Below are 18,180 nucleotides of genomic sequence, written 5' to 3'. Positions count from 1 at the left end.
CATGTCACTGTTGGTTGTGTTCTCTAAATCCTTTGCTCTCTTGGCCCAAGTAATACATTTGCGTGTTAACCTGTCCTGTACTCTGTTTGTGTGTGATGTTTGAAAGAAAATTTGACCGACCCCCTCCTCCTTTTTTCCCCCTGCACCAAAGCTATTTTTGCCGTATGTACATACAGTAGGCTGCATTTTCGCTGAATGTTCACCTATTTTGGCATGCCCAGAAGGGGGGTGTTAGGCTTCATGTGGTTAAGGAAAAGACTAAGTCAAATGACCTCCAACGTTCAAATGGATCAGTGTGCACATGTATTAATTACTTTGCAAGTCAGGCACGCAACACTTGTTTTATGCATAAACTTGTAGTTTTATGCATGCAATATTAATTTGTATCCTGTGTTCTTTTCTTCTTACCTCTCCTGCTCGACCCTACCTCTATCCTCTCTCTTCTCATGAAAATTACAACCCTTTGGGCACCTCAACTTTAAATTCGCTGGGATTTTTTTTCTTCCAAAATGTAAAACAAGAAATTGAGAATAAATGTGTGCTTTGGAAAATTAAATGAAATGAAATGCAATTAAAAATGTATATATATTATTATTATTACATTTATTATTATTATTATTATTATTATTATTAGTATTATTATTATTATTATTATTATCATTATTATCATTTTGCCCGTCAATGAGTGATATAACAAAAATGAAAACAATCTTGGTTCAATCAAAAGATGCCGTTTTTCATAGGTTTATTGAAATAAAGAAGCAGTCATGGAGTGATGTTGGTCATGCTACTGAGTACACTGCAACAGTGGTGTAATCTTGGTTTGCTCATCCTGATTTGGTGAAGATAAAATCGAGCCTTCGGACAAAGAATTGTGGAAGTCCATTTGAAGTTACTGTTCAAAGGAAAACGGCACTTACAGTTGTACAATCAATTCAAATACTAGCTTGCCAGTGTTATTAGTCACCCAGAAATACACATCCCCTATCATTTTAACTATGAATTCTCAACACTCAAAGGTAGGCTACAGTCATGTAGGGCTGCAACATCCATTATTTTCTTGAATGAATAATCAAGCAGCCAATCGACACGTTGCACTGCAAGGTGTTGTAAACCCCCAAATATATTATTTTATTTAAATCAATTACAATTTCATAATCGATTAGTTTAACTTGGAATAAGTGTTGCGCCCCTACATTCATGTAGTAATGAGACTTGAAAACGTCACTCTTCTGGAAACTTCAAACAGGCTTAAGGCATTCTTTGTCTCGAAGATTCAAACAAATTTAAGACACAATGAAAGAAAAAAAAGCAATTTTTCCCCAGACAGTCTTGCTGTGCGCACTTTTGTGCACGTGTGTAAAGAGACTACGACAGTGAAACAACATAAACATTATGATAAAGCTTCATCCTTCTCCTCCTGCAAAACCATGTCTATTACTCCACTGTTTCTCAATATCTGGTCCAGAGGCCCACCAGGGGTAGAGTAGTCACAGACCCGTAAGAGGTTCCTTTTGGACCCCCTGGTGGTCCCCAGACCCCACGTTGAGAACCGGTGGCCTATTCTGTTCTATAATGTCACCTAGTCTAGAGCAACCGTACCAGCAAGCAAGTACCACTAAGAATGTGTCGAAAAAGGCACTTTTAAAGCTGTTCCTTTGTGTGTGTTTTCTTTTTCTTTCTTTTTTTTACTTCCACTGAAACAACATTAATATCGTCATTTTCGTGCCTTCCGGAATTTCATGCTAAACCTCCCTCCTGCCCCGCCCCACCCCACCCCATCTCCAGGTCTTTCCGTCTCGTCCCGCGCCGTCCATCCATCTCAGTCGTCATGCTCATCGTCATGCTGCTGGGTCGACTCATTGATTACCTGGTGTAGGGAGAGTAAAAACAGAAACGTGATCCAGGGGACATTACTAGGACACCAGAGGTCTCCGTTCCAGTGTTACAGCACATTTTGATTTAGGTTTAGACATAGTCTTTTGAATACAATTTAATTTAGTCTTTAGTCATATTTTAGTCATCTGAAATGTTTTGCTTTTAGTTTTAGTTGACTTTTTAGTCAACTAAATCTACAGTTACACAAATGCTTTTATTTTAGCTGGCCTCGATGGCATCGTAATGCCTGATTTGTACCAGAGAGACCTCTGTTTCTGGACAAATGCTCTATAGAAATGATCACTAGCCGAATATATAGCTATTTTTCACACTTTCTTAAATTTACTGGTCTGCGACGCATTGTGAGCTTGTTGATCGGCTATTTTCGGAGCGTGACACCCACGTGCAGACAAGCATAAAATGACTTGTCTTAGTTCTACTGGATCTCTTGTCCACTTATTGTCAGTATATTTACTTAGTCATAGTTTTAGTCATCATAGCTTAGTTTTTATGTATTTTTTGTTTAGTTTTCGTCAGTGAGAAAAGGTAGTCGACAAACATTGTTCATCAAAGTTTTAGTTGACGAAATTAACACTGCTTCGATCATCATGACTACACTGAATGCACTGCATCCGTATTGTATTTGTGTTTACCTGGTATCCTATTGTTTCGATGTACAGATTATTATTTTGATAGTATATTGTTCTTTAGACTGATGCTAGGTTCTTGGTTTAGCTAGAATCCTAGTTTACTGAGGCACTACACTGTCTCTCTGCATAATTGTAGGTGTTTCCCGTGCTTATTGTAATTTGCTCTGGATAAGAGCGGCTGCTAAATGCCTAAATTGTACATTGTAATTGTACTGTACTGGTTCTGAAAACCCCTTGAGGGGGTTCCAGGGGTCCCCACTGAGTAAGGATAAGGATAAGGATAATTCCTTTTAACAGGTCGTTCATGAAAGTCCTTGCGGTCTTTTTTCCAATGAGAACCTGTGAGCAATTAGTATTTAGTTAGCAATTAGTTAGCTATAACTTAGTAAAATAGCTATATACTGATAGTGGTCATTTCTATAGAGCATTTGTTAAGAAACAGGGTTTTTTTTTATTATTTTTTTAGCGGTGCTAACCGCTCTACATTTGGCCGTGACACCGTGTCTGTGTGTGTGTCCGTATGTGCCCGGGATGAAGCAACACATACAAACACACGCACACACACACACACACACACACACACACACACACACGGACTTGGAGATTGCCTATGCCAACTCTCCTCTCATTGGCCACACGTGCCACTGGCTATCAAAGAGGGGTCGAGGGACCCCCAGCGTATGTTATGTCCGAGCACGGGATGAGCACGGGATTTTAAACAGCTATAACTCCAGTTAGCAGCATACCACCAAGTCCAAATTTGGTATGTGGACTTACACCACCAATAGGGACGAGCATGAATTGCTGAAGCCCCCCGCCCCCTCCGTCCAGGGACCCCCAGCGTATGTTATGTCCGCCCGCCCGTATGAGCCCGGGATGAGCACGGGATTTTCAACAGCTATAACTCCAGTTTGCAGCATGCCACCAAGTCCAAATTTGGTATGTGGACTTAGACCACCACTAGGGACGAGCATGAATTGCTGAAGCCCCCCGCCCCCTCCGTCCAGGGACCCCCCGCGTATGTTATGTCCGCCCGCCCGTATGAGCCCGGGATGAGCACGGGATTTTCAACAGCTATAACTCCAGTTTGCAGCATGCTACCAAGTACAAATTTGGTAAGTGGACTCAGACCACCAATAGGGACGAACTGAAATGAGTTAAGCCCCGCCCCAAAGGCACCGCTTCCTTCACACAGGGTGTGATTTTGAACAATGACAAATGTTGAATTCTTCTCTTATATGTGGGCCTTTGGCACAACATCTTTTCAAAAGGGGCTCCACAGCCAAATACATATCAATTTGGGGGTCCTTGAATGTTTTCTGGTTAATCTTTTCCCCAAAATAATATACATAATCCCTTTGCCCTGCTGCTGCTATTACCCAAATGTTTTCAAAATAGTAAAATATGCACTTTCATAGACCGATTGGTCCACACACTTTAAAATTGTTAACTGTGATGTACTATGTTGTTTAGGTACATAGCACTATTGACTGCACATTTCTTAGATACTAGTTTTTATGTATATTTGTCTGCTATATTGTTATGTTATTGTTTTTTTAGTTTTTTATGTAATATCACCAAATAAAATCAATCAATCAATCATTCAATCAATCAATCAATCAATAACTCATTCATAATGCAAAAAAAAGACCATACTCACATGTCCGTCCCTGGTCTCAATGGTCTTAATCAAGACTTTCTTAGACAGGTTGTCTGTCATCATCGACATCATCGGCCTAGTTTCCAACATGGATTCTGTGAGAGAGAGAGAGAGAGAGAGAGAGAGAGAGAGAGAGAGAGAGAGAGAGAGAGAATTACCGTACATGTTTTTTATGACAGTGGTTCTCAAACTTGTATTTGGCCAAGGATCCACATCTGAAAATGTGTAACCGAGTGTTTCTGCATTGCAGTATTGATACTTGTACTTTTTCCACCACTGACTGGGGGTCCCGGACCCCACTTAGAGAACCACTGACCTATGACACCGGTGTGTCAGATGCAAACCTCACACTTCCAATAATTCAGCTGTAGGCAAAAGAATAAATAAACTAGAAAAAGTGCTCCTCGGAGCACAGGTCTCCGCCAGGTCAGGTAGGTTATTGTGGCCTCCTGGTGGCGCTATAATAGGCCAATGTGCAAAGGGTGGCATTTCTTCCTCGGCCTACTGGGAATATGCGTGCAAATTTTCACGGAAATCGCAGCTGCGTTCATGATTTGAGACATTTTGTTCAAAACGGACCAATCCTGCAAACTTTGGAAGCCAACCTTAGCCAATCAGGATGGAATATGAAATATTGGACAGATCCGTCTTGATCACATGACTATAGAGATACTGTGTACCAATTTGCGTGATGTTTGGATAAAATCTGTAGGTTTTGGGTTTTGCACAAATCGGCCTCCTGGTGGCGCTATAACAGGCGGCAGGCCCATGTGAAAATTTATGGCAGAGGTTCTGAATTGGCATCGAGGGTGTGTGTGTGCACAGTTTCGCAGCGACCGGGCCAACGGTGGCAGAGATTAGCTGCTAACGGACGGACAGGACGGACGGACGGACGGACGGACAGGGGGTAAAACATACTCTCTCGCCATGCCTTTTGGCCTGGCGGAGACAAAAATAAAACCCTGCATCAATGTGAGGTGTGTGAATGGGTCATAATGATTTGATCCACATCTGCTGGAATATATCAACTCGCTTTTCTGAAAAAGTGCAAACCCCAAAGGTTTGGAGTATTGATGTTTTCAGCCATTATCATTGATGTGGTGAGCAAACCGGTATTGTATAATGCATTATGTAAGGATGAAAGGCCTTTCAGACCGCCATCCATAATGCATGAAGCTCTCTTACTCAGCACTGAACCTAAAACAAGGTCATATCAGGCCGTGGGACCAGTCGAACATAAAACCATCCTGATGCACAACTGTCCACAGTTCAATCGTTTTGTACTCAGGGTGCAATAGTTAATCACAATGGTTAATCTATTTATTGGACACTTATTTTGCATGACACCATTGAATGAACATGTAAACGATATGATGTTTCTGAACGCAAACACTGTGATAATGTGAATGTCAACCGTAACCTGTGTGAAAGAAGTCTTGGACTATTAGCACACTGACCTCTCAGGTTGAAAGAGGAGAAGTTTGGCATGGGAGTGGTGATCCTAAAGGGGAGAGAGAGAGAGAGAGAGAGAGAGAGAGAGAGAGAGAGAGAGATGAATTGTTGGAAGAGGGAAGGGATAAGAAAGAGAGACAAAGAGATGCTTTTACTTAACTTGAGTGTGTCTGTTTTTCGATACTTTATAGTTTATACTTCTACTCCACAACATTCCAGAGGCAAATATTGTTCTTTTTACTCCACTACGATTATTTAACAACTTACAAGTTACTTTGTAGATTCAGATTATGATTCAGATTATTAATACGAAACATATATTAAAGTAGATGTGAGCATCTATTTTTTTGCATTTTTATTACATTTTATTATGCCCAATTTTATACTTTGTCTATTCGAATATGGCCGATCTACAAAGTGAGCTTGTAGATCTGCTATTTTCAAACTTTTAGTTAGATAAAAGATATTATAACAAAGATATTTTAATAATGTACGTATATTGCTGCTTTTACTTAAGTAAAGAATTTCCAATTCCAATTCATAATTTCCCAGCCCCTACACAGCGCCTGCCTGGGTACCTGCTCTCTTCTCCCTCTAGCAGCTTGCGGTAGGTGGCGATCTCGATGTCCAGGGCCATCTTGACGTTGAGCAGGTCCTGGTACTCTCGGAGGTGGCGCGCCATCTCGTCCTTCATGTTACGGATGTCCTCCTCCAGCTGAGCGATGGCGTCCTGGTAGCCCGACGCCTCCGACCCGAAGCTGTCCTCCAGCTCCCTCATCTGACGCTCCAGAGACTCATTCTGGCACAAGAAAATACTGTTTGTTTAAAGAGGTGGTGCCATGGTTTTGCACTTTTTCTGTTTTTCATGTGTCTATGAGGTTGATAGAACTTCATTAAGGCCCCCGCTGGTGGTTTTATGGTGTTTCATGTCTTCTCTGACTATTTGGAGTTTTTTCCTGGAGGCTGAAACCTTGAGAGTCAAACGTGCCAATCCAAAAACAGGGGCATAGTGACATCACAGAGCCCCCAAAAAACATACCCTCCCCCTCATTATCATAACACAACAGGTGTGGGCATGAGGAGGAGGAGGGACTAGGACAGGTGGGTGGTGCTAAGGTGGTGGAGGAGGTGCTAAGGTGAGAACCAGGCATACTTAATGAACTGGAGGCGTGTCCACATAAAAACATTTTTTTTAACAATTTCTGTACACTTTTTTTTTTTGAAAAAAATCCTTACATAATAATAATACCTTATGATCAGGTTTTAGGGTTGAAAAATATCATGGCACTCCATCTTTAAGTCGGTGGTGTCTCACACTCTTTCCATGACAAGGATCCCCTAAATTAATATGTATTTGGACCCCAATACAAGATTTGCGTAGCGAAAATATTTCAAAACTTTTCAAAGTGTTTAAAAAACATTTTAATAGCTTATATATATATATATATATATATATATATATATATATATATATATATATATATATATATATATAGGGTTAACAGATTGTTATGCTATTATAACTAATTTTGCTGGGGGCACCCTGGGAAGCCCCTCAGTTACCCCACTTTGAGAACCACTGGTTTAAGTAATACATTTTAACTTTACATTATGGATATCATATGCACACTTTCAAAATGTACTTTAAAAAAAAAGTAATTTGAGTTTAAAATATAGGCATATACATAAATTATTAATTTATATTCAGGAGGACATACTGTATTAACCATTAGAACAATTATAGTTATGTAAGTTTTAACCCATGACATAAAGATGTTTCTTTTTTATATATATACTTCAATGTCAAAATGCTTGCTTAGGCTATCAGGCATCGATAAATCACAGTTTAAGACATCAAAATAAACATGAGAGGACAGCGGCAAGGCAGAGCTGACATACTGCATTTCTGTCTAGTCACTGCTCATGTCAGATAGATGGAGCTGATAGATGGTGGTGCTGCTATTTTAGGATGTCTGAACACTGGCTCATTAAAAATACATTGCATCTGACTCGGCACAAACCCCCCCCGCCACCAGTTACCGCACCAGTACTCTACTGGGGTTTATTGATGGTGCGGGGGTGGGAGGGAGGGCAGAGAGTTCACTTTTCTAAGGATAAGTGCTCTAAGTATTATAGTATAATAAAAATGAATCTAATATTAATGTCACTTCTTTTCTCTTCTAAAGTTCATTTAAGCAACACAAAGCCAGAGTTATAATAATGATCCTGGTGCTCAAAACAAGTCAATATATTGAACGTTAGTCCGATCATTACTGTGTTCTGATATGTTCCTAATCTTCCCATACTGATCAGAGATTGTTTTCATTTGAGATGTAATTTTTTTTTTTAAATGAACATCCACACATTCAATTAAGGAAAGAATGTGATAACATTTGGTTGTTATTTTGCCTCCTTGGCTAGGCTGAAACTTTAACATTTACAGAAATATTATCAATGTGCTCTGTCATTTTCAACTAAACAAAACCCTAAGATGCATATCGGCTTTCCCCAGTGTTGCCGGGGTTATTGCTTTGTGACACATCGATCAGCATCTTCAGGTTTCGGTACACAGCATTGGCCGGGTTATTGCTTGAGTGAAACAGGCTCTCTCGACTCTTTCCCTATCTCCCTCTGCGTCCATCCTTCCCCCTCTCCCTCCCTCCCTCTGTCCCTCTCTCCTTTTCACCTTTATTTGTTACGTTGATTTCAATGAAACTGTTGGTGTAGTGGTCTTTATAATGTTCTAATTGTGAACAGGTCAACGAGAACTGACCTGTTTGCCCCTGCCTTTTATTGCGATTTCTTAATTATTATTCTTCACTGTAATTTTACTCTTATTTTTCAGTTACTTATTTTGTTTTTACTGTTTTCATTTCTTCTTTTAAAGTGTGTTTGCTCTGTGTCCTGAATAGGTGTTTCCTATTAAGGAGAGAGGTGTTTTTTTTGTTTTTTTTTTACTTCCTTTTTGCAGAATTCAAATGTCCTTTGCTTGTTTCCTTTGCTTATAGTTTGAGGTAAAACACATTGAATTGCCTTGTTGTTGAAATGTGCTATACCAATCAACGTGTATGCTGCCAATGCCAGGCCAGTGCACCGGGAGGAAGTACTTACGGTTCCACGGAGCGCGTCCACCTCGCACGTTAGAGACTGCACCTGGCGCCGGTACTCATTGGACTCCTGCTTGGACTGGCGGATCGCATCTCCGTTGCGCTGCTGCTGGTCTGCCAGGTCAGCGAACTGGGAGGGAGAGGGAAAACATCACTGTCAGCACTGGTGTAGAGGAGGCCTGTCACAATTATTACATAATCGCCTGATCGCATATTATTCGAGATAATCGCAATTATTTTGCATAATCGTCAGAATTGTTTCCATTCATTTGTATAAAAACAGCTGTTCATTTTTTTGGGAAATAGCCGATCTACAAGCTCACAACACGTCGTGAGCTTGTAGATCGACTATTTCAGCAAATTTTCTAATTAAGTATACAATTATTAAGTATGGCCTGTTTTGGCCATAGTACATTATTTATTTTGATTATTGGTAACGGTCATTTTCATTTCTTTGTAGAAAGACATTATTTGTCATATCTGCCCTGTGCACGTTTTTTATTTACAAAGCCTAAAAGGCAAACAGAAATGGTGTTCAATAAAAATAAATAAACACAATTAAATAATTAAAATGTCGCACTGAGGAGGAGAAAGGATGGAGACATGGAGAAAGACATACATAGAGAGACGCTCGCGCACAAACCGTCCTGCCTGGAATGCTTAAGCTCAATTACTGTAGGTGTGCTGCTGTATTTCTTAAGTCTAACTTGCTTAACCACTTAAGACTAAAACACTTAGCTGTACGATGGTAACGCGCAACCTCACATGCGGTGAACGTGCAGATCTACTATTTTCGCAATCTGACTAATATTCGTTGATATAAGAAAATATATTACATTAAAAATAATCCTTGCTTCTCGATTATTCAGTTATAAATGCAGTTATTGTTTCTAAATATTAGTTTTAAATATATTTTTGAGTAATTGCCCAGCCCTAGTGATGTCTTCAATGTACTTACTTACCGTTAATACTTTTAGGCCCTATATATATATTACCACTTCACTTCCCTCATTAAATGAAATGACATAAATGAATGTTCTCTTTTCTTCTCGCAGACCGACCGCGGGTCAAGCGTGAGTGACCACATTTAGCTTCCCTCTTCCAGAGATCAATAGGCTCTTACGTTAAACATCAAGTGTCCTGTCACAGCTGAGCATCTCTCTGTATGCATATCCGTGTGTGTGTGTGTGTGTGTGTGTGTGTGTGTGTGTGTGTGTGTGTGTGTGTGTGTGTGTGTGTGTGTGTTTATGCATGTAAGCTAGCCAATAAATCCAATCAACTCTCCTCGCCCCATCTGTCCTCTCAGGACGTTAATCTCCATGGAGACCCAGGAGGAGAGCTGACATCCGTGTCGGGTGTCAATCTGCTGAGGGCAGCATGATCACCTCTCATCTCCACAGCTGACCTCTCAGCAGCTCCAATGGAGCAATGTCTCATCTATCTATCTATCTATCTATCTATCTATCTATCTATCTATCTATCTATCTATCCATCCATCTATCCATCCATCCATCCTGTCTAAGTCTTCTGACCTTTGACTTGTACCAGTCTTCAGACTCCTGGAGGTTCTTGGTGGCCAGGCTCTCGTACTGCTGCCTGACATCACGCAGGGCGGCAGTGAGGTCAGGCTTGACCACGTCCATCTCTATCTGGACGTGCTGCTCTTGCATCTGCGCCTGCAGCTCAGCCAGTTCCTGCACACAGCAAAGGACAGACAGAAAGAGTGTGATGAAGATAGATGTCAGAAAACAAAACATCCATGTCCATGGATGTGACGTAACAAGGTTCCCAAATCTTTTCATGTCAAGGACCCCTACATTAATATGTATTTCACCACGGACCCCCATCTGAATATATTTTGTGCCAGGGATCCCCATACAAGATTTGCGTTGTTAAAATGCTTAAAAAGTATTCCAACTGTTTAAAAAAACTTTTTTCATAGCAGCTCACAACGCATCGCATTACGTTGTAGAACGGCTATTTTCAAGTAGCTGCTTTATTTTTTCTTTCTGCTGTAACACCCCTAATGGCTTTTAGGCCAGAACCTTTTCAGGATCAGGGCCCACTTGGAAATCTTGAAAGTGTTAAGTGGTCAGATGAGAAACACTGTTCTGGGTCATTACACAGCGCAACACGTCAAGAGACAACAGGGAGCTTCTGTCACCTGCCAGCTGATCCCACGTGCTATTGTTTATCCTCTCCCTCTCTTAATACCATGCTGCCTCCATGCAGTGTGAGTGTAATCTCTACCCTGATGACATGCACACACACAGAGGCTCTTAAGCTGTATTAGCTTGGGGTCTGCAGGAGACATGCTGTGTTCTCTGTGAGGACCTATTGGCAGTGCTGGATGGATGGGAAGAACTACTCCAATTTGTTTTACTTCAGTAAAAGTGACAATATCACGATGAGAAGCATCCCGTAGGTACGTACCTCCTCGTGGACCTTCCTGAGGAAGATGATTTCCTCCTGCAGAGATTCCACCTTCCTCTCCAGGTCCAGACGGGCCAGAGAAGCATTGTCCACATCCTGCAAAACACATCATCATCATCATCATCATCATCATCATCATCATCATCATAATACACATTATTTAAAGAGCAATTATTGAAAATAAAATTCAAAGAATTAGAACAAAAACATGATGTGTGTGAAAGTGTAGTGTGAAATAAAATCTAATTTATGGAAAGGCCCTTTGAGAAAAACAAGCGATAACAACAGATTAACAAACGGAAACCAAACAATGCATTCAAGCTCAATTCAAGCCAACATCATTATCATTTTGATCAATATATCATTTAGAATTTGTAATAATAGCATTAGTAGTAAACAGCATTGGTCAATGTTGTTTGTAGAGTAGGGGGCCATGCCGCTTACGCTTACTCTGACCTTGCACTTTATAAGTTAATGGGGAGAAGACACCTTTTTTAATCCCGCAGGGGAAAATACATTTCAGCTTCACCCAGCTGGTGGTTGCTCAGATGGTCATGATGAGTGCTTGGGGCAGAGCTGTTAGGGGGTTAAGTGTCTTGCTCTGATATTTCAACACGTAGACATGGGCGGGCCAGGAGGTGAACCGGTGTCCTTCTGATTACCAGACAGCCTCTCTATCCAATCAGCTACGGCCTTCCTGTAAGCATCTGCTAAATGCCTAAATGACCACTTAAAAACACTGTCATGCCAAATTCATGCTGACAGTCTGCTATTTTCAGTGTGCGACGCAACATGAATCAGGCTTAAATGGGGCTTAATCAGCCACAGCGAGGCGGTGTCCATCAGAGTTAATTTCCAAACCATTAGTTTGATGCACATCCTGGAGGCAAGGTCTGCTCAGAGCCTCCTTCACACAAGCCACTTACACTGTTATCATCTCCAGGCAACAGACAAAACAGGAGGAAAACATAATTGAAGAAGAATTCAATTAAACCATGCACCAACTGTCTGTCACAGTCATCATATTGTACAGCCTCTCTCTCTCTCTCTCTCTCTCTCTCTCTCTCTCGCCTTTCCTGTCTGTCTATCTCTGTCACTATCAGAAATAAAGCAAAAATGCTGGAAACAAATAATATATTATATTTCTAGCACTTCTATCAACTGGGTCCTACGGCTTTAACCATAGGATACCCCACAAATATTGTCTGCGTATAATATCAGACATGTCAGTGCATTGAGCTCATTGTGATTTAATCGAGGTAAAGAACAACAAACTAAAGGAATCCAAATCTAAAATGCTGAGTTTATCTCCATTAGATCGTCCAACCATTACAGTATACCTGCTGTCTCAATCAGCGTTGAATGACAGCGCAATTCCCTAAGCAGCCACTTGGAGTGCTGGTGTGTTGCTGGCACAGTCTCTGCACTGTGGCCCCTTGCCCTCATGTGCCCAAACTAAGTGCCCGCTGTGCCAGGGGCTCATACACATGAACAACCACACTTCCCGTCTGTCAGCACACTCGCGTGCACCAACACACAGAAAAAAACATTCCTGCACAACAGCATGCTTTGTCATTTACCCATAAACCCCTCTTTCCTCATCGGTCCAAGAACAATGGCATGTTGGGAGAATCAGCTTTCCTGCCCCAGAGTTGAGCCGGACAAAGCCTCCCATTGAGACACATTTTAACACCATGACACACTGCTGGCATACAGTATGTTGCGACTGGCAACCCGTATGTAAAGCCGATGTGGTCCAGACAGAGTATAAAGCCAAAGAGTAATGCTGCGTTCAGACTGGCAGCTACACAGCTACTACGAGCCAGCGACATGAAGACACAAAGCGACACACAACGTTGTTTGTAGCTGCTACAAAATCTACAAAGCCACGCTCCAAGTTGAGCTGGCTTCAACTGCAGCTACAAAGTGTTGTTTAATCACCTTCTCTCTTCACACAATTCCTGCTTGTAATGTGGGGAAAACTAATTATTTCCATCAGTCAGTTCTGTGTTCTTTTTAACCCCAGGCGTTATATTTTCCTTTATATTTTTCTTGCTTGCCGGAGCATGTTTTTTTTATTTAGAGTAGCAGTAGTAGAGTATTTAGTCATTATGCCAATTAATTCCTCCCCACACACATTTCTGTGTTGTCACTGTTGTTATATCCTACTGACTCACCTGCCAGTGAGGAGCCCCCACCAGGAGGATGTAGAGCCTTCGTCCTACTCCTACGAGTAATGACCATTATCACCCTCCCCGCCCCGAACACGGGCCAATTGTGTTCATGTAGACGCTCGACAAAGTCGAATGCACCACGGTGGATTCAAACCCACAACCTCCATGGTGGTGGGCAGTGACTTTATCACTGCACCACCCGAGAGCATATGTCAACAGCATGTTGACATATGCTGCGTCGCTTTGTAGCTTTTGTAGCCGCCAGTGTGAACGCAGCATAGAGCACTTTCCCAAACAGTTTCCCAGTTTCCCAAACAGTGGGTCGGGACACATTTGTGGGTCGTGGACACATTTTTATGGGTCGCGATGGGTGTATTTTATTATTATTATTTCAAAAGATTTTCAAAAATCCCCCCCCCCCCACAAAAAAAAATCTAAATGTTTCATGAATTAAAAACAAATTCAAACATTTTTCAAAAATAGTTTCATAGATAAAAAAAAATCAAAGAAATTCCATAGATTAGAAGAAATAACGTTTAAGAAGTAGTGCAAATAGCTGATCTACAAGCTCACAACGTGTCGCATCGCAATGCATTGTGAGCTTGTAGATCTGCTATTTTCACTAGTTTGGGTGAACCGGGTGACATCAAATTTCTCTTTTGGGTCTCGAGCTAAAAGGTTTGGGAACCACTGGCATAGAGCAATAACTCAAATTACTTATCAAGGAATTCTGATTAAGCCATCCAATAAGAGCTGTTCTGTAACAGTAAAAATCTCTACAACACTGACAAGAGGGTGTGAGACAAGATTTCCACAAACTGTTTCTACAGCCTAGCCCTAGTTTTATATAAAGCAATGGTTGCTTTATAGGATAACACACTGATGGTGTCCTTTGCTGTTTTTCTAAGCTAAGATCGATTCGCAACGCAAATGTTAGCTTGAAAATCAGTTATTTTCCTGCAAACGACACCAAGTGAGTTATACGTCAATAGACCATCCTCCACAACTTCACATCTAATGCATCAATTCAACAGATGACCCTTTTCCAATAAGGCTCTATAAACTCCACCGGTCAGCATCAGTCACCTCAAGGAGTGATCAATTCCTCTCCTTCACCCTTCCAAGTGCCAAGACACATTTTGGTTTGTCTAGCATGCGGTGGACAGCTCTATGGAGAGGCATTAGACACAGATTACACTGGTACGACCTCTGAGGACACGAGAAGACAGATGAGACATTCTGACTGCATGGGGAACTCCCGTGAGGCTGAGCTAAGAATCAATAGCACAGTATTGACCAGAGCTTTCCTCAAACAGAGCCTGATGCCATCTCCACACTGCACAAATAAAGCCTACAACAAAGATGTTTAACATCAACTAGAATAATTATTATTGTTGTTATTATTTTAGTCAATATAAAACACTTACCGTATAACAGGTTTAGACTAGACAACATCTCTTCAATAACATCTTCTTTTATTGAATGTGTGTGTTTTCTTATTTATTTATTTATTCATTAAGGGAAATGTTGTCTGAAGAGTGTTATTTAGATGGCATCGGTCATACCCAGTATGGCTTCATAAATAATTGAGGGAGGGGGCTTGAGGGGCTTGAGGGAGGGGTGATGGAATACAAAATGAATACAAAATGTTTCATCAAAGAACAGCACTGCTGTATCATCACAGAAATATAAAGGTATTCTTCCTGACCCTGGACGTGTCTTGACGGTGTGCACTAATCATGCATACAAGCTCTGTGTTTCACAAAACAGACATTTGCCTACAATTGCGTTTGCCTTTTCGACATACTGTGGGAAATGTTATGGGAAACCTTTGTTCTATAACCACTTAAGACCAAAGTGCTTTGTTGTACGACAAAAAATAATAATTTGAAAATAATCTTTTTTTGGGGGGCGGAAATAAATAAATAGCCTAAATAAATACATTAAATTTTAGATTTCTTTTTTTTACACCCAATGTGAATGGTGGCTGTACCTGTCTGAATGAGTGCAGGTTGTGCTCTGCCTCCTCTTTCTGCATCATCTCCTCCTGCAGCCTGGAAGAAAGAGAGCACCACGGAGAGAATTACCGGCGGTACATAATGCTGCCACGCCCAGCTGCCTGTGCTGGGAACCCTGTTCCAACATGCCACCAAAATCTCTCTCCATTGAATCATTACACTAGTACATTTAACCACAACAATGACAACAAAACACAGCCTGCTGCAACCATCTAAAAACAACTGGGTTACATGTATATATTTTTCAAAATACATATATGTTTATATGTTGTTTTTAATCAATAGGCCTATTTGTATAATGGGAGATCCTGACCAAAATATACAATAACAGTCAGGCTGCATTCCACTACGTGGAAAGCTGCCATGTGAATGAGCTCATTTCAAAGCTATTTGAGTGCAAAAAAACAAAACAAAAAAATGTAAAAGTCTCCGCTCTGTTTGAAACAATAGCCTACATACTGCACAGTGTTTATACTCTCTCAGAGCTATAGTACATGAATGAACACAATGATTTTAATGTGCAATGGGAAGCTTGGGATAACAATAGACCTTTGCACGTCTGGAGAGACATCATTAATAGCTGTCTAAGCAAGAATGAATGAATGAATGAAAGTAATTATGTAATTAATTAAATTAATGCTATGAATTAAATTATAGAGTATAAATGTAATTAAGCAGATCTAATATTAAAATAAAATAGGATGCTGGTTTATGCAGCCTACTAGTAATAGTTTTAAAAAATGTACCAAAATAAAAAGGCCTATACAAGCTTATGCTGACACACTGTTTCGAGTTTTAACAACTTGAACCCCAGCATCCATATTCTGGAGGGAACATTAGTGAACTTGTGAGCATGTAGATGGCTATTTCTGGCAAAGAGATTTGGTGTAGAGTAGACGGTTAAAAGAAAAGTGATCCAATAAATTAGTAGAGCCAACTCAGGTCCAGTTCACTGGCGGTGGTTAAATGAAAGCATTGATTTACTTTTGCCTGAGGCGCTCGATGTCATCCCCCAGGTTGTCCCGGTCCACCTCCACGCGGCCCTTGTCGTTGGTGAGCTGGTCCACCTGCCTGCGCAGCTCCCTCAGCTCATCCTCGTACAGGTCAGGGATGCGGTTCTTCATCCCGGCCCCTCGCAGCGTCTCCAGCTCGGCGCTCAGCGCCTTGTTCTGCTGCTCCAGGAAGCGCACCTTTGCAGTATAGTGGACAAAGCAGGGGTCATCGACTCATCGCCATGCTGGCTTGTGGTGGACATCTTTGTCAAAATTAATTTTTTGCCATGGACATACAAATGAGTGGACAATAGAAACACATAAAGAGCTATAGCCTTACATGACCTTTACATGTCTGTAACTCTGAGTGCACGCATGGAACCAAATGGACCCGTGGAGTCCATTTGGCCACGGACAAGGCCAAGTCTTGCCAGGTGTCCGTGTACAGACACATTGATGGCCCCTGGGACAGTATTTATCAAGAAGGTGCAGCAGAACACTATTGCAGCCCCCATCCGTTGAGTTCAATGGACAGGACAGGTGGGGCCATCTTGTGAGGTTCCCTCGCAATTAATTTCAATGGAGTAGCCTAATGTCACATTTTCTTTCCCTTGTGTAGGTATATACTCAAGTAGGCTATACTCAACAAATTACGAGGTACATTTTCTTTAATATAAATGCATTGCTATATTGACATTTATTTATTAGATTTCCATTTTTTTTGTTTTTTTCTATTCCAGAAATGTTCAGATTTTTTTACAAGCTCACAACGTGGTGCAACATGCTTTTCACTATGTCAAACAGGGCTTGATTCACAATAGCTGCCACACCCACACATCTGCTTGTTTGTTTGGGTCCCACTCCCAACTAGGCCTATTAGTCAGAGTCCCTTCTATAAATAGTGGAGTAAAAAAACTAAAGCAGCCTAACTACAATATTATTTCTGTTTGAAATGAAGGCTATAAGCGGAGTGAAAAAAACAGCCATATGAGCTTGCAAAAGAAACAAATACTCCAACATAACAATAACCAAGTAGCCTAATAAATCCACCACATCACGGGCACCTTGTCGATGTAGCTGGCGAAGCGGTCGTTCAGGTGGATCATCTCCGCCTTCTCGTTGGTCCTGTTGGCGCGGAACTCCGTGTTGATGGCGTCCTGCAGGGCGAAGTCCACCACGGTCTCGCCCATCAGTCCGGCCCGGGAGGAGAACCGGTCCGGCCCGGCCGAGCGCAGGCGGAGCGTCTTGTTGGAGGAGACGTGGGGAGCGGAGGAGAGGCTGTAGGACATCCTGGACGCGGAGGAGGACCGCACCGGGCTGGAGTACTGACGGCTGGAGGAGGAGGAGTAGGTGGTGGACCGGGAGCCCGAGCCGGGACCTCCGAACATCCTGGCGTAGGAGGAGGACGAGGAGGAGGCGGCTGACGGTCTGCTGCTGCTTGTCCGGCTGCTCATCATCATTGCGATCGGCCTTTATTATTAGGTGCTCTGGTAGTGTTTTGTTTGCGTCAAACTCTTGTCTGTTTATTGCTTCTCACCGGTTCCTTCCTTTCCAAGTTCCGAAGTTCCACTAAAACCCAGCGAGAGCTCCGCTGTGGTCCCGCCTCGGTTCTTATAGTCCACCACTCCCCCCCGTATGCAAATGACATAACGGTGCAGAGAGAGAGAGAGAGATAGAGAGAGAGAGAGAGAGAGAGAGAGAGAGAGAGAGAGAGAGAGAGAGAGAGAGAGAGAGAGAGAGTGTGAGGGAGGGGGAGGGGGGAGGGGGGAGGGGGATGAGTGACGCGCGTGGGAGCCTGTAGGAGTGGTCCCTGCAT

General features: G+C 41.8%; 1 protein-coding gene across 1 annotated transcript; it reads right to left on the bottom strand.

The window, feature by feature from the left end:
* Positions 1-728: 728 nt before the first annotated feature.
* vim (vimentin) lies at positions 729-17,968 on the bottom strand. The gene is made up of 10 exons (XM_084048810.1): positions 17,429-17,968; positions 16,357-16,562; positions 15,348-15,408; positions 11,181-11,276; positions 10,280-10,441; positions 8,752-8,877; positions 6,219-6,439; positions 5,646-5,689; positions 4,189-4,283; positions 729-1,870 (listed from the first exon to the last, which is right to left on the bottom strand). Exons 1-10 carry the CDS (start codon positions 17,822-17,824, stop codon positions 1,823-1,825), a joined length of 1,455 nt encoding a protein of 484 aa, XP_083904936.1. The 5' UTR covers positions 17,825-17,968; the 3' UTR covers positions 729-1,822.
* Positions 17,969-18,180: the final 212 nt, after the last annotated feature.

Source organism: Gymnoscopelus microlampas (assembly GCF_963454915.1).
Source record: "Gymnoscopelus microlampas genome assembly, chromosome: 22".
Lineage (NCBI taxonomy): Eukaryota > Metazoa > Chordata > Actinopteri > Myctophiformes > Myctophidae > Gymnoscopelus > Gymnoscopelus microlampas.
Note: the sequence above shows the minus strand (reverse complement) of the source record. Positions and strands in the feature narration are given on the sequence as shown.

Coding starts and splice junctions, on each gene's coding strand:
- vim (XM_084048810.1), bottom strand. CDS start 17,824: ATGATGATGAGCAGCCGGACAAGCAGCAGCAGACCGTCAGCCGCCTCC. Junction 10,442..11,180: donor TCAGGAAGGTCCACGAGGAG/GTACGTACCTAC, acceptor TGCTGTGTGCAG/GAACTGGCTGAGCTGCAGGC. Junction 5,690..6,218: donor CTAGAGGGAGAAGAGAGCAG/GTACCCAGGCAG, acceptor TCTCCCCTTTAG/GATCACCACTCCCATGCCAA.